The following is a 17,227-nucleotide window of genomic DNA, read 5'->3' on the forward strand; positions in this document are numbered from 1 at the left end:
TTAATGAACAGGAAAATAACTGTTATGTCAATATTCCTGTGGCAACAGGTGTAAATGTTAGGCTGCCATTCACATTGTCCTAGGTTGTAATACAGGCAATTCCAGACATTTTACTGTTTTTCCATTTCACATTATATTGAATGTCATTTATAACACTATATATATATATATATATATATATATATATATATAGATAGATAAAATTATAAATAGTGAAGGTGATATGGACTATATGTATGGGATACAACACCCTTACTGTGTTTTGAGGGTTCAGATGTATGACTGATGGTATACGGTCTACTATGTTTCTGTAAGTATAATTCTGCTATCTGAACTTGGATGGACTCCACACTTAAATAAGACCTATGCTCAAATTAAGGTATATACAAGGATATACATAGTATAAGACACCCTTACTGTGTTTTGAAGGTCAGACCACATACATACATGACTAACATCTCAGTCTGACATCTCTATTTATAAATGATTCATTACTATGTCTGAGAATCACTTCATCTGAAGCAAAGATAGAAAATCACCAATGTGGAAGAAAATGATTTGTCCCATATGCATAGTTTTGAATCTTACACTGTAAAAATCAGTTTTAGCAGTGTATAAAGCCAAACAAACATGTTTTAGGTCATGAAATTCATGCTCCCAGTGTATGTCTGCAAAGATAAATAACTTACCAGTTACAGCAGCAGACACCCTTCAAGCTAATGCCAAGTGCTAGATTAACCCTCCAGTTTCAAAAATTGCTTTCATCTCTGTTTGGCACTGTTGCTTTCCGCTTAACGTCATGCAAATGTGGTTGGCATTATTGCTCGGATTTGCACACTCCCAGTAAATGCGATAACAGGAATTGGCAAGAAATCAATATTTGCTATTGCTTTGTGATTAGACATGTCTGGTGTTAGTGGGAAAGGTGTCCAATTTAGGGGGCAGAGGTGGGGTGTTGAGGAGTCCAGAATATTTATTAGACATCTAGCAAAGTGCCACAGCCAAAGACTTCTGATGGGGGACTATTCTGGCTCCCAGTACAAGTCTGAGATTTGTAATAGTCTGGCCAAGGCTGTATCCAGTGCAACTGGCATCCCATGCACTGGAGAACAGTGTAGGCACAACTTCAATGACATAAAAAGGCACATCAAGGATATACTTAATCAGTGGTTGGATGAGTTTCAAACTAGTGACATCCCACAGTTGTGTATGCATGCTAATAAAGAGAATTTAAAATATATAGAAAGCTGAATATAGGCAAGACTGCATTTATATTACACTGTCAAAAACTCAAACTGTCGACAGCGTAATAATCAACACGAAAATGTCGAAACCCCCGAACATCGAACTTAAATACAGATTTCTGTGGTCTGAGTACTTACATAGGTAAGGGTTCTGTTCTCAATGCAGTCAACTGGGGTGTCTGTGTTTGTTTGTGCACTTGCTTGACATTAGATAGAGAATTTTACACCAGCCTGCGGGACACTGCTATTACCATCTCCCTCTCACCAGACCCTGCTAATGTCATCATCTATTGCTGATTTGTGGATATGCAGTATTCCCATCAAGGCAGGGTCAGAAACAGGCCTGTAGGTCAGACACAAGTCACCTCATCCCATACAATACAGATTACAGCAACAGGACTTTCAGTATATCCACATACATCATGGCATGGTTTGTAGGCCTTGTATTTTCTTGGTAAGAAGCCTGTGTGGTCTCTACAGCTGCTGCAGGTGTCTGCTGAGGTACATGCAAAAGGGAGCATTAAACTCTATTAGTGTTCTGATGAGGTACGAGTACAGTGCTGTTATATCATTCTCAGATCTGGATATGATGGCCTGACCTAGAGGTGCACAATGTAGCCTTTCCTTACCACTTTGGACAATTGGTGGTTAAAGTTCAGATTGCTATGGATGTGTTTTCCCAAGTCACTGAGTTTCAGCATAAGGGGAGTGTAGTCAATGATGTAATTAGCAGGGAATTGCACTTTGCAGTAGGCCAAAATAAAGACACATTTTTGCATTTATTTGTAGACTATGTGGCTTTAGCACCAATCATTTGTCTTTGATAGCCCCTCCTGTAATACGTTACCATCAGTGGTGGACTTAATGACTGGACCCAATATGCAGGAATCAACAAACTTGGTAAGACAAACTGCATACTTAAGCCTGGACTGTTAAAAAATAGATTCCAAACAGTAAAGGGCCCAGCACAGTTCCTTGGGGTATGTCAGTGGTGACAGCTGTACTGGTAGAGGTTAATTCACCAACATTCACAGTATGTGTTCTGTTGATGAGCCAGTTGGTTAACCATCTAATGACATAAGGGTTAATTCCAAAACTGGGAGAGTTCTCAATGATATCTGAGTGGAGGATTGTGTCTAATCCCTAGGTCAGATCAAGATAGGCAGTATGCACTGCATTACGTTCATCCAGACCCATGACACAGAATCAGTGGGCTGTGACAACACCAAAGATTGCCTATAGCATGACTCAGAACATACACTTACATGACATAGTTCGATACATATTTCAACACACCCTCCAGACAGACTATGTTCCTGTAGAGGGTGTATATCAACATGCATCCATCAGAGTTTGGGGAGGGTGACAGCACCTGATGTGTGCATGTATAGACAGATGCTGACTCTTCTCATCTGTGAGGTAGACCAACTTGTCATCATGGACCTTTTCTAAATGGGAACTAGTAATATCCTGGCTGTGTGCAACAGTCTTGTGTGAGTTGTTAATGCTACATCCATGTATGTTACATCTTTTAGATGTCCTCAAACAGTATGATGATGACGCTATCATTATACCAATTCAAGTTAATGGCAATCAAAGGAACAGTCCACATAACATGACCAGACCAAAGCATTTGACAGAAATCCACACTGAGATATTCACTTAGCGGTCTCAGATGTAGCCATAAACACCTACATCACCAAGTTGGTAGACCACTGGATCAGATACATGGCATCTAAATATGTGGAAATGTGTGAAGTGACCTATGTCTCAGATCCAATGATCAGGTCCATACATCAGGGCTGTCTGCTAGGCCCTTTCTTGTCTATTATTTACATCATAGAAGTTAAGAATGACATACACATCCTGTGTCCAAACAGCTGTCTGGAGGACTACAGACTGTGGGCAATCAATGACTCCAGCTGTGATATTAGTATAATACAGATGGTATCAACACACACCAAAGGTTGCTGCCACAGCCATGGTAGCACATAAGATAAAAAAAAAACATGGGGGGGATTTGTTGCATTATGAAAACAAATGCACAACCCAAGGATAATGTAGGCATCACATCCTATAAGTAGGCCAGTTGGTATGCTACCTGTGTCCTGGAGTATAGGGTATGTGGAACATCCACAAGCATGTGGCCACAGTGGTGACTATTCCCCTTATGTGTAACACAACTACTGAGTATGTGCAGGGCACCCACATCAAAGGCCATAATGCCTCTATAGGTCACAGCCTTCATCACATCAATAACTGATTACAATTCACCCTTCTTCATGTACCTCCCTACACATCTTCTAGTGATGTGCAAGTGAAGTATACCACCTTTTCCACAGTGAGCTCTCAAAAATCTTATAGGCCATACCTAGGTATTCTTTTTATTGCAAAAATATGGCTGTGTGCTGGTGTGGACACCCCATCAAGGTGTTATACCAGATGCATGTGTGATACCTGTTCTGGTGATGCACACAGTATATACATAGCTGTTTGACAACATTGATGGGATAGGTTACATTTGTTTACCAAGAAAGTCCAACTTAGAATGAAGCCAAATTTCAGCGGTGGCCCAGGGAGAAATACTCCAGACATGTCTTTGTAACATGGGAGGAAACCGGGACACCCAGAGGAAACCCGCACAAATGCAGGGAGGAGAAACGCTTGCTGTGAGGCAGCAACTCATCTGCTGCGCCACTGCATTGTCCATATATATATATATATATTATATTTATGCCATGCACACCAGTCACCTAGCCTGTAGTCCCTCCTAACACCTTCAACATATGCTACAGTGTCAAGACAGTGAGCTTGAATACCCTCATGCTGACATGTTACAATAGTTGTACAAGTGTGTTTGCGCAGAACCATCTATGATCACTCAGAATTACATATGTTTTGCCAGGGACACGAGATTACTGTTTGTATTATTCTGATATTGTCCATGATTGTACTTGCTTCTTTTACTGTTATCCTTGAGCTTATAACTGTTTCCTACTTGTTGGAAACCTCTGCTGATATTACAGTCATATTCAGCCAAATCAATTCACAATATGCACCCAATCCCAATTGTGTATAACATCCCTGATAGATGTCTTCTCCATTGTTCATGTTAGGATACTTATATCACAAAGACATCTTCTCCATTGTTATATCACCTTGTGTAACAGTCACATAATATACAGTTTCACTATGCAGTCCATGCTGTAGTGTTTCTGCTACAACTGTCTTTCATTTACATGCCTTCATTTGCTGTACATTACGATGTTTCACTTGTCCAGTTTCCCCTGTGTTCATTCCTACAATTCATCTGTGTGTCCTTATTCAATACACACACTTCCCAGACTGTTTATTTTAAATGTCAGTCCATGTACCCTTACAGATCACTTAAACAACTTTTGCACAAACTGCCTGGAACAGGATTCCACAATACTCTACTCCGCATTATCCTGTACTGTGTTTGGACCATATATATTATTATATGATAAACACTGGTAATCGTTGTGGCATTCTGTGGAATCCCACTAACTTAATTTGCTCCAAGGTAAGCATGTTTGCTATTCGTGTTGCATTACATGGGTGCTGCTGGCCATGAAACTGCACTTGTTTACATTTGAATGAGGTGTGTGGCATAAATATGTAATCACCACTGCTGCTCACTGCATAAACACGTAAACTCCATGTAGGCTTCATGCAAAGCTTGCATGGAGTTTACTTAATCCTACCATATGTTTATACAGATGTATATGGACTTATAGGAATAATGAAATAATAGCACTGGTAGAGCAATATCGGGGGCAGTGATACCAACAATGCGACTCATCACGCTGCTCCCATTCAGAAGTACACAACCCAATACTGAAAGTACCAATTTATTGGAAAATAGATTGCAGTTCTAAAATGAAGCAGAAAATTCTGAGACCAACAATTACACTTTCTAATGCATTTTTCCAAATCCTGCATCCCCCATGTGGGGGATTAAGCCCCTCACCTTCAGTACTTACATAGACTAACTCCAAGATTATTGTACCTTGGAGTAGGGGACATACTCCAACATACTGTAATCTTGAAATTAACATACATTTCCATAACGCATACTGAAATTCTTACTTTCATCAAATTTTAATCGGGTACCCTCTTCATTCTAATATTCACAGAATAAAACCAGAATGTATCTCCATATTTCAACTACTATTAAAAACACACAATATTTCCCAGCAAATGATATTATTGGTAACTATCCAAAGATCCCATGCTGAGTACAGATGGATAGAATAATGCATACATTATAAGATATTTATAAATCATACCATACAAAAAGACCGGTTGCCTCGACATATAGGTGTAAACCTTTCACTGCTAAACTCAGTAGCTATCCAATTACTTTACTTACTTAAGGCTATATCCATCTGAAATACAGTTACCTCTTTTCTTCCTGGTGTTACATATGATGTGAATATACCAGAACAAAATAATTATGGTATGCAAAGAAACTGCAGAAACAGTTCAATATAGAAATCACTGACAATACTACATGAATTATATTTTCTTTGTACCTGGCAGCATTTGGGTTGCTTTAAAGGGAAGGAAAAGTAGATTATGATGAAAAAAATTGGGATATTGACAAAGTTACCCTTGAAGCAATGTGATAAAGGCCTTGTAGTTCCCCTAAACATGCTTGATTTGAAATTTCTGGAGCGAGAGTTACATGAAAATAAAGACGAATGGCATAACATGAACCACTGTTTCTCTTAGGAAATCATTACTGTTGCAGTTTCTAAATGTACACTGCCAATGATTCACTTGTTTTGGGAGATCTCTCCATTCTAAAAGTTGGTAGATATATATATATATATATATATATATATATATATATATATATATATATATATATATATATATATATATACACACATAGGTTCATAGGTTCATAGGTAGGTACTAGGCTATCTGCCCGAAGGCATTTATAAGCCTAGCTGGAATGTGTTGGCTTACACTGCCCCCTTAGATTAGTTCCCTGTGCCTCTGTCAGGCAGAGCCATTGAAGGGATCCCTGGGGTTAACTTTCTGTTTCCCATCCACTCGTCAAGGTTTCTCTTGAAGAGGGTTAGCGAGGATCTCTGCCTAATGTAGATTGGAATCTTGTTCCAGAGCATGGGAAGTCTCTGGGATAGGCATCTATCCCTCCAACACATCCTATTTATTGTTTTGGTGAGGTTTAGATCCCTGGAGCATGTGGCTCGAGGGGATATGGTTTTCTTTAGGTGGAGCTTGTCCATCAATTCTGGGTTGGACATGGCCTTGTATGTCAGGCAGAGATTACCTCTGAGTAGGCGGTATGCAACCAAGTACAGCTGGAGTTTCTTCAGTCGAGCTGCATAGGGCATCTGCTTGAGACCAGTGATCCTCTTGGTGAGGAACTTCTGTGGTCTTTCCAGTTGTTGCAGGTGTCTTGTAAGGTACATCCCAAATGGGGCATTGTACTCTGTGATGGGTCTGATGAGTGATGCGTAGAGGGGCCCAATGACCTCTTTCGATCTGGATGCAAACCCTTTTGAGATTAGGTGGGCCACATAGAAGGATTTTCTAACCACCTTGGCAATGTGATTATCAAAGGAGAGTTTACTATCTACTTGGGTCCCCAGATCCCTTATTACATCTTCCATATTTAGGGGGCTACCACCTATGTGGTAGTTTGTGGGTACTTTGTTTTTTCCAAAGGGGATGACTATGCACTTTCTGGCATTTAGCTTGAGACCATGGTTTTGACACCAGGTATCTGTCTCAGTGAGACCCTTTTGGAGGATGTCTGTGTCAGCCGGAGAGTCAATTATAGCCCCTAGTTTGCAGTTGTCTGCGAACTTGGTGAGCCATAGTCCTCCTGTGCTTGCCTGTACCTCTGAGAAGTATATGCCGAACAGGTGGGTTCCTAGGACTGAGCCCTGGGGAACGCCACTTGTAACAGGTTTAGAGTCAGACCTAGCTCCTGCAACTCTTACCATGTGGGTTCTCTCCCTGAGCCAGTTGGAAACCGTCTCATGATGTAGGGGTTTATGTTCAGGCTGGTGAGCTTGTTTATAATACCTGAGTGGGGAATAGTGTCAAAGACCTTTGCGAGGTCTAGGTAGGCTGTGTGGACCACCTTTCCCTCGTCTATAGCCTTGGTAACTGTCTCAAAGAAATCCACCAGGTTTGGGAGGCATGATCTGCCCTTAACAAAGCCAAACTGGGTTGGGTCCAGTGTTTGGAGGTTTCCAATGTCTCTGTTAATGAGATCCATGATGATGCACTCCATAGCTTTGCAGACCAAGCTAGTCAGGCTTATAGGGCGATAGTTCCCAGGGTCTGTTGTGGCTCCACCTTTGTGGAGTGGAATAACTGTTGCTGTGCACCACTCTATGGGCTCGTAGCCAATGGAGAGGCTGAGTTTAAACAGTGTGTTTAGGTAAGAGGTTAGTTCATTTTTGAGCTCATGTAGAACGCAGTCTGGGACACTGTCCGGTCCCATTGATGCTGTGTTTCTGGCTTTGGAAAGGGCTGTTTTATCCTGAGTGTCTGTGATTTCAGGGGCACTACATTCTACTGGTATAGTTATGGGCCCTTTTGGGGGTGAGAGGGGGGTGAAGTTTGCACTGAACCTGTCTGCCAGGATGTTGGCTATATTAGTCGGTTCAGTGTATTTTGTGCCATTCTGCATTAACTCCGAGCAGATCTGAGAATTGACACTTAGATTCTTGACATAGCTAAAGAATGCCTTGTGGTTATCTTTGGAGTCCATGGCAATTTTTCTTTCGAAGCTAGCCTTGGATGATTTTATGAGGGAACATAGTTCCTTGCTGATACTGATCAGGGATGTCTTCCCTTCTTGGGATTTTACTCTTTTCTGTACCAGTTTCCTCCTTCTATTGTATAGCTTGTTTATGGCAGGAGTCCATCAGACTGGTTTCCTTTTCTTGGAGGAGTGAGTCTTGGTTTTGTTTGGGATAGCACTATCCATGCATTCATGTAGGTGCCCACAGAGTGCATTTGTAAAGGATTTTGCAGCTTGGACAGTGTTATCTTTTAGCACGGGGGCTTTGAAACTTCCCACCTTGGTCTTAAGTAACGTGTAGTTTGCTTTTGAAAAGTTTTTCATGGTGGTTTCTTTGACTGGGGATGCTGGCAGAATGTGGATATCCAGAGTGATTAGTTTATGCTCAGATCTAACCAGCGAGGGGTTGACCTCCGGTGTGGAACACCGGTAGCCCATGTTGGTGATGACCAGGTCCAATATATTGTCTCCTCTGGTGGGGGTGTTAACCAGTTGTTCCAGGGCATTTGAGTTTATAAATTCTAGGAAATGTTGAGCCAGGGAGTTCATACTTGAGTAGTTCTCCCAGTTAATGTTTGGATAATTGAAATCACTCAATATCAGGGTGTTTGATAGGACCTTTATGGTTCCCAGTGTTTCCAGGAATGCAGAGTGGGGGTCCTGGGACATGGTGGGTGATCTGTAGCAAGCTATAATTTGAATAGCAGTTTTGCCCGTTGTTAGTTTCACGTGGATGATCTCTGAAGCATCATGCTGTGCCACTAACCTGGAGGTGTGGGTATAGGTTCATAGGTTCATAGGTTCATACTAGGCTATCTGCCCGAGGGCATTTATAAGCCTAGCCCATAGTTATGCGGCTTTCGCCACCCCTTTAGTTTGAATAAAAACTATGCCTATCATTTTGCTGTGCCTCTGTCAAGCAGTGACACTGAAGTAATCCCTGGGGTATATCTGCGATCTCCCATCCATTGGTCAAGATTTCTCTTGAACAAGGCCAGAGAGGTGCTCTGCCTCACATGTACCGGGATTTTGTTCCACAGCATAGGGAGTCTCTGGGTGATGAATCTGTCCCTCCAGCACGTTCTATTTATAACCGTGTCAAGGTTTAAGTCTCCCGCCCTTGTGGTTCTGAGGGATCTAGATTTTTTGAGGTGAAGCATATTAATCAAATCTGGGTTTGACATGGCCTTATATGTCAGGCACAGGTCACCTCTGAGCAAGCGGTATGAGACTGAATAGAGCTGGAGTTCTTTCAGTCGGGCAGCATAAGACATATTTTTGAGACCCTTTATCCTTTTGGTGAGGAACTTTTGGGGCCTTTCAAGCTGCAGCAGGTGTCTGGTCAGATACATTCTGAACGGGGCATTGTACTCAATCATAGGTCTAATGAGTGATGAGTACAGGGGGACGATGACCTCCCTTGATCTAGATGTGAATCCCTTCATGATCAGGTGGGCGATATAGAAGGTTTTCCTAACTACTTTAGCAACTTGAGTGTCAAACGAAAGGCTACTGTCAACCTGGGTCCCCAGATCCCTGATGACTTTTTCTGTGCTCAGTGGATTGCCACCTATATGCTAGCTAGGGGTAACCTTGTTTTTCCCGAAGGGTATGACTATGCATTTTTTGGTGTTTAACTTCAGGCCAAGGCTCTGGCACCAGTTATCCATTTCTGCACTGAACCTGTCAGCCAGTATGTTGGCAATGTGTGTAGGTTCAGTAATTTTCACATAATTTTGAACTAATTCTGAGCATATCTGGGAGTTTCCTCCTAGGTTTCTAACATAGCTAAAGAAGGCCTTATGATTGTCTTTAGAGTCCTTGGTGATTTTTCTCTCAAAATTTGCCTTGGATGATTTTATGAGAGCTCTTAGTTTTTTACTTATAATGATCAAAGGTGTCTTACCTTTCAGGGATTTTGCTCTATCTTGTAGTAGCTTCCTCCTTTTGTTGTAGAGCTTGTTTATGGCTGGGGTCCACCAGACTGGACGCTTGCCTTTGGTACAGAGAGTCTTAGTTTTGTTTGGGATTGCCTGATCCATGCAGTCCTGTAGGTGCTGGTAGAAGGCATTTGTAAGTGATTCAGCGGTTTGAGTAATGTTTACCACTGGCTCAGGGGCCTTAAAGGAGACCACACTAGTTTTTAGAAGTGAGAAATCGGCTTTTGAGAAGTTTTTCACTGTGGTCTTTTTTGTTTCAGGTGGGGGAGGGATGAGGACCTCCAGCAAGATTAGTTTATGATCTGATCTCACCAGTGAGGGGTATACTTCTGGTGTTGAACATTTTGATCCCATGTTCGTGATGATGAGATCAAGTATGTTTTCTCCTCTTGTGGGGATGGTGACTAGTTGTTCCGTGGCATTTGAGTTTATGAACTCCAGGAATCTTTGGGTTAGAGTGCTCGGGCTTGAGTAGTGTTCCCAGTCTATATTAGGGTAGTTGAAGTCACCTAGTATGATGGTGTTTGGAGATATATTTATCCCCTCCAATGTTTTCAGGAAGGCCATGGGAGGTTCCTGAGTTTGAGAGGGTGGCCTGTAACATGCTACAAATTGCAGAGCAGTCTTGGCTATGGTTAATTGCACCTGGATGGTCTCAGATGCATCGTGCGTTGCCACCAACCTTGAGGTGTGGGTGTCCTTTATGAATATGGACACACCCCCTCCTTTCTTGGTGTTGTCCGGATTTTGGGGCCGGAACGCATGATATGAGGTGAAACCTGTTAGTGCTGGGGTGCTCTCAGGAGCCTTGAACTAGGTTTCTGTCACAGCACAGACATCGATGTTCTCCATATTGAGAAGGGCCTCGAGTGCGTGCATCTTGAGATTGAGACTTCTGGCATTGAGCAGCATTACCCTTAGTTTATTTTCCTTTTTGGTGTTCTAGGGTGGTAGGTTTAGAATTTGAGCCTTGCCTAAAAAAGGCACTATGGGGGTGGCAAGAGCCTTTGCCAATGTCCGGAAGCCCAGCGGTGACAGGTGCAAGCCGTCCCTTGCGAAGCAGCATGGCTTGTCCAGCATGTCATCCCAGGCAGACAGACATTGGATCCCTTTTGAATGACACCAGAATTTAAGCCAATTATTAAAGCTGATCATCTTATCACTGTATTGTGGCATCATTCTAGGTGAAGGTAGGATACTGCTCAAGGTCAGGGTCATACCTGCCTGGGCTACATAATCAGAGAGCTCCTCGATGTCCCTTTTCATGTAGTCCAAGGAGGTACGTCTCAGGTCGTTGACACCAGCATGGACAATGACTGAGTCGTACTTGTACCTGCTGTTGAGAGACCTGAGTGCTTGCGTTATGTGGCGGATTCTAGCGCCCGACAGGCAGCTTACTGTGACCTTCTCCTTGCTCAGTCTGGTGAGCGGACGCCAGTGTGTCTGACTATGGAATCACCAATGACAAGTGTGTCTGGCATTTTGTTTGGCCTTAAGGGCTGTGACTGTTTGACACTCTGACTGTGTGGTCTATGTGTTGCATGTGTTGGGTCGTGAGGTGGTAGTTGTTTGGGTGTCTGCTTTGGTGGCCTCTGCTGTTTTGGTAAATTTTTGATCAGAGCCTCCGAGTATGTCTTTGTGTGAGTATGTGTATGATTTGAAGTTGTGATGGTACCATGTGTGACTGGGTATGTATTGTGTGTGGTTACCTTCTCCTCCTGTCTGGTCTTGCCAGTCCTATGTTGAGAGAGCTCAGCCTCCAGTTTGGCCGTATAGTTGCATCTCGCATGTATTTGTGTTTTGTGGGAGAAGGAGAGGATTGTCTGTGTACATGAGGCAATTGTAACATTGCCTCAATATTCCCAGGTTCACCAGTTGAGCTGGAGAGGACACTAGCAACTGATCCTCGACATACTAGAAGTAGTAGATAAAGAGACTTTCAAAGGACTCCGGGGGAAGTGGGTTTTAGGCTGGTGGGGTACTATCTATAATAAGAGTGCTTTATCAAGGTGCAAGTACTGTAGGAGTAAGTGCTAGGCTTTACAGATAGAGAATAGTCTACTTGGGAATCAAGTAGAGATGAACTTTTCAGTTCTAGGATATGCTGGTTAGATCAGCAGTACAGCTCGAGGAAGGTAGTTCTAAGGGAAAATTTGAAGAGTGGAATTTAGATGGCCCGAATAGTTTAACCTTGTTTAACCACCGCTGCTCTTGTGTGCAACAGTGGCAACTCCGTGCTAAATCGCGCTAACGCGCGTTTAGCGTGTTTTATAGCAGGGGGCTGAAGGGAGATAGGAATTGGCCCAAAACGACCAATGGACTACTAGTTTCTGGCTGAAACTTCACCAAATCGGACAAAAAGGCCGCTCAGTGCTTCCCACTCCCACTGGTAAGCAAAGAAACTTCCCTCCTTCCTAATAAGGCAATGGATCAGTAACAGGAACTAAAAACAAAGCCCAGGGATCAGCAATTCTGAAACTGGACTACTCTAGTTCAGCAAGGCGGGAAAACAAGAGACCTTTTTGTTTTATTACAGAGACAAGGAAAAAAACAGACAGTAAATGCTATAAATCGGCTAGCGCACTTTAGTGTGTAGCCTACAGAAACAATTTGCAACAATTAGTAACTTAAAGTGCAATAAACAGTGTAAAATGCAGAAATCACTTAAAGTAGCAGTAAATTAGGCGAAATGCAGTCGCTAGCTTAATAACAGTGGGAAAGCCACAAAAAATACTTATATCTGGTAGAAAGTCACTCTTTTAGCTCTCTGCTGCTTGGATCACTCTGCAGGCCACCACGAGGATCTGTGCTGAGTTGGTACAAGCTGGAAAACGCGTGTTTAGCGTGTTTTATAGCAGGGGGCTGAAAGGAGCTAGGAATTGGCCCAAAACGACCAATGGACTACTAGTTTCTGGCTGAAACTTCACCAAATCGGACAGAAAGGCTGCTCAGTGCTTCCCACTCCCACTGGTAAGCAAAGAAACTTCCCTCCTCCCTAATAAGGCAATGGATCAGTAACAGGAACTAAAAACAAAGCCCAGGGATCAGCAACTCTGAAACTGGACTACTCTAGTTCAGTAAGGCGGGAAAACAAGAGATTTTTTTTTTTTTTGTTTTTTTACAGAGACAAGGAAAAAAACAGACAGTAAATGCTATAAATGCTGTAAATCGGCTAGCACACTTTAGTGTGTAGCCTACAGAAACAATTTGCAACAATTAGTAACTTAAAGTGCAATAAACAGTGTAAAATGCAGAAATCACTTAAAGTAGCAGTAAAACAGGCGAAATGCAGTCGCTAGCTTAATAACAGTGGGAAAGCCACAAAAAATACTTATATCTGGTAGAAAGTCACTCTTTTAGTTGATGAATATAGATACTCCCCCACCTTTTGTATTTTGGTCTGGGTTTTGTGGCCAAAATGTATGGTATGAGTTGTAGCCTGGTAGTGTTGGGGTGCTCTCTGGAGCCTTAAACCAAGTTTCTGTTACTGCACATATATCGATTTTCTCCATACTGAGGAGTGCCTCAAGTGTGTGCATTTTGAGGTTTAGACTTCTGGCACTGAGCAGCATTACCCTCAGTTTTTTGTTACTTGTGCTATTTACGGCAGTGGGTTTGTCTTTTGAGCCTTGCCTAAAAAAGGCACTATGGGGGTGGCAAGAGCTTTGGCCAGTATTCGAAAGCCTAAGGGTGACATGTGCAAGCTGTCTCTAGCAAAGCAGCGTGGCTTGTCGAGCATGTCATCCCAGGCTGACAGACACTGGATCCCCTTTGAATGACACCAGAAGCTTAGCCAATTGTTGAAATTGATATTTTTTCTCTATACCGTGGTGTCATTCTTGGTGAGGGTAGGATGCTACTCAGGGTCAGGGTCATACCAGCCGGGGCTAAGTGATCAGAGAGCTCCTCCATGTCTCTTTTCATGTAGTCCAGGGAGGTACGGCTCAGGTCATTCACACCAACATATATACATATATGAATCTAGGACTATCTACTGAACACCCATAACACAGAAACCAAAACAGCCAAACATACTTTAACAGAAGTACTTTTCACCAAAAAGCACCTTCGCTAAAGTGTACAAAAAAAAAAACTAAAATTAAAAAAAAAAAACACAGAACTCACGTTTACGCAGGAGGGCAAGCCCCCCTGCACCCCCCCATGTGGAGGACTGCACCCCCACCCCCTACTTTTATATTGTCACTCTGAGATCGCACTACAATGAGGATAAGGGAATATTCCCTTATCCTCACTGTGCTGCGATCTCACCAACATCCATTTCCCCACATTTTCCCCCTTTTTGTAACACACTGTCACAAAAGTGCTTTTTCAGTGAAAAGCATTTTCGCGAAAGTGTGCTCGGCTATTTCACTTTCGGTGAAACAGTCTTTCAGTAGATAGTAGGGATCCTATATATATATATATATATATATATATATATATATATATATATATATATAGGGCTTGCCCCCCGCCCCCACATACATATAAGGGGAGTGGAAAGGGGCTTGCCTCCTGAAAAAAAAAAAAAAAAAAACAAGTAGAAATAATTTTTTGCCCTTTTCAATTTCATGAATTTTTTTTTGTCCTTCCATCACATTGACTTTCAGAAAGTCGGTGTTTCATACAAGAACTACTTTAGTAATAGCAAATTCTAGAACCTATCTATCTATCTATCTATCTATCTATCTATCTATCTATCTATCTATCTATCTATCTATCTATCTATCTATCTAATCTATCTATCTATCTATCTATCTATCTATCTATCTATCTATCTATCTATCTATCTATCTATCTTTGTACACAGAACTGCATGATGTGGAGTATATGTTGCACACCTGTTTATGCCACTCTGCCCTGTTTCTGTTGAATGACATCAAATAATGGGTTGTATACCATTGAGTTACAGTAACTTAGTCAAGTTACATGTTGCCATAGTGACCTAGTAGTATACTAATCTCATGCACAATGATGTCTATGAACTGCAAATGCAGTCCCAGGTTATGACATATGTAACTTGACACTTTAGTGATGAGGTTTCACTAAAGTAATTATGGCATAAGTGGGGCTAATGTTAGTCCACACTTCTCCGTGCTTTGATTTTTTAAATTCCTCTTGCCTGAGCAGTCCTAAGTGCAAACCTGAACTTATTATTATTATATATCTTTCTGAACGCTACTAACCTTACTCTTGGTTTTCAAGGACGATTGTTTAGGGTGTAGGTCTTTGTCATCCATTTATCTGTTTGTCCTCTTAAGGATATAATCTTCATACCAGTGGTAATTACAATACTTGGTCTCTGAGATGAACATTGAATTATCCTTTCATTCATTTATGTGCCACATTGTAGATGTAACTGGTAATAGTCTGTCCTTTGCCTGTACATATAAAAAAGTCCAAGTTCCTTTTTTGTGAACCTAGAGTGATAGTTTAGTGAATGAAGTTAGGGGGACAGAATATTACCTGCTCCCTTTCCCCCCATACCAGTAATGTTAAGGACACTGCACTCAGCAGAGCATGTCAAATCACATATTATTTAGTAACTATTTTATAACTGTTTGCTGTTTACAATATTTATTGCTTTATTATTAGCACTTAGATATCTTGAGGCATTTTTCTTATGTATTATTAAATATGAGCAGATATGGTGACATATATTTTAAAGAAGTAAAGACGTACATTATAAGTTGAACTAAAATAGTTTATGTATTGCTGCATTTTACTTTTCTCTTGAACATTAGCTGAGCACTTACCTTCTCTTCCTCTGAGGATATCTTCGCCATATTTTTCTTCTTCTGCTAGGAGAAGTGATGATTTTATCTGTGCAACAGATTCATGGTACTGCTCTACATTCTTCTGAATTTCAAGATTCTTGTCCTGATTTAAATTTTTCCCTAGTTCTTTAGAAATAAGCATCACAAATTTACCCAATGAAGCAAACAGTAAGTAAGTAAGTTAAGTATAGCTTTATGGCATTTAAATGGCAAAATTGACATTTCTGATTTCTGAAGTGCTGAACATTTTTCTTATTTTGTATTAAGGACCTCTATAAGCTGCATTAGAATCCCTACCTCATACCACTGATATGAAATTCACAAAACCTTTTACATTTCCTAAATGGTGCAACATTGCCTAGTGTTATGAACTGTACAACTGTGGTGGTAGTAGACAGATGCCTTCTTGCATATGCAGTAGTTGCTGTGTTCTGGTCTCACTGCATGGAGTGTGCCCTGGCTCCCTCACACAATCCAAAGGCATGCCATAAGGTAGATTGGGAACTGTGTGTGTGTGTGTGTGTGCATGCGTGCGCGTGTGTGTGTGTGTGTGTGTGTGTGTGCGTGCGTTTGAGTGATGCAGAAGAAAGATCATTGCCTCGAAAATTCCAAGGATAATGTTGGCTGTCCATGGGGTTACTATAGGAGTCAGATATGACTAGTAAGAGAGAGGATGATCTTTCCTATCTCTTCTTGTATTTTTTTAGGATTAATTTACTAAATAATCTACCTTGTGTTCACAATGCTGTTCCACTCTTTCATCTGGCAGCTAGCACTTCTATTTATTTCACTAAATCACTGACTTTGCAGATGACTAATTAGATTAGATGGCAAATCACTACATTATAAGAATGGCTTTAATTTTCATGCCTAGTACTGTGGGATGCTCGGAAGGCACACAGACATTTAATTTCCATTGAATACTTATAATATTCATTAAACAAAGACCCTTCAATCCCAATAAATGTATAAAAGTCATACCTGTGCCAGCATAAATCTTATCTGTAGAAGGAATGATACATAAACAGAAGCCCCATATGTGATTCTGGCTTTTATTTAACTAATCTATAAAAAATAGTAACTAATATGATCCTTTTCTTTCAGCGTTCTTTATTATTACAGTCCATACATTTTTTAATGTTGCTTGAGTATCGTCAAATCTAGGTTTCTATTTTTACCTTAGCGTTCAGATCACTTAACGAATTTAAGCACAAAGCACAATACAAAAGCAATTGACCTTAAAGAAAAATAGAATCTCTACCTGCTGAGACATCAGAACGGCCAATTTGCCTCAGTGCTCGTGAGATCCGATCCCAGTAAACTTTATTTCCATCCTTTACCAGCCATTTTGTAAGAGTGGTGATGCAATCTTCTATGGTTGCTGTAAAAAGGCAGAGCATATATTATTCTTATGTTACCAGGCCTGATGATTACTAAATGCTCAGAACAATTCAC

The 17,227-nt window shown here is 41.3% G+C and overlaps 1 protein-coding gene across 1 annotated transcript in view; it reads right to left on the bottom strand.

Moving 5' to 3' along the window:
• TMDD1 (transmembrane and death domain 1) overlaps positions 1-17,227 on the bottom strand; it is a 44,886-nt gene that overhangs the window by 25,775 nt on the left and 1,884 nt on the right. The window contains exons 2-3 of the mRNA XM_044070928.1: positions 17,034-17,153; positions 15,752-15,898 (exon numbers count right to left, since the gene is read on the bottom strand). Coding sequence (XP_043926863.1) covers positions 15,752-15,898; positions 17,034-17,153 — 267 coding nt within the window. The remainder of the gene's footprint in view (positions 1-15,751; positions 15,899-17,033; positions 17,154-17,227) is intronic.

This window comes from Protopterus annectens, chromosome 4.part1 (assembly GCF_019279795.1).
Source record: "Protopterus annectens isolate FY-2018-M chromosome 4.part1, PAN1.0, whole genome shotgun sequence".
NCBI lineage: Eukaryota > Metazoa > Chordata > Ceratodontiformes > Protopteridae > Protopterus > Protopterus annectens.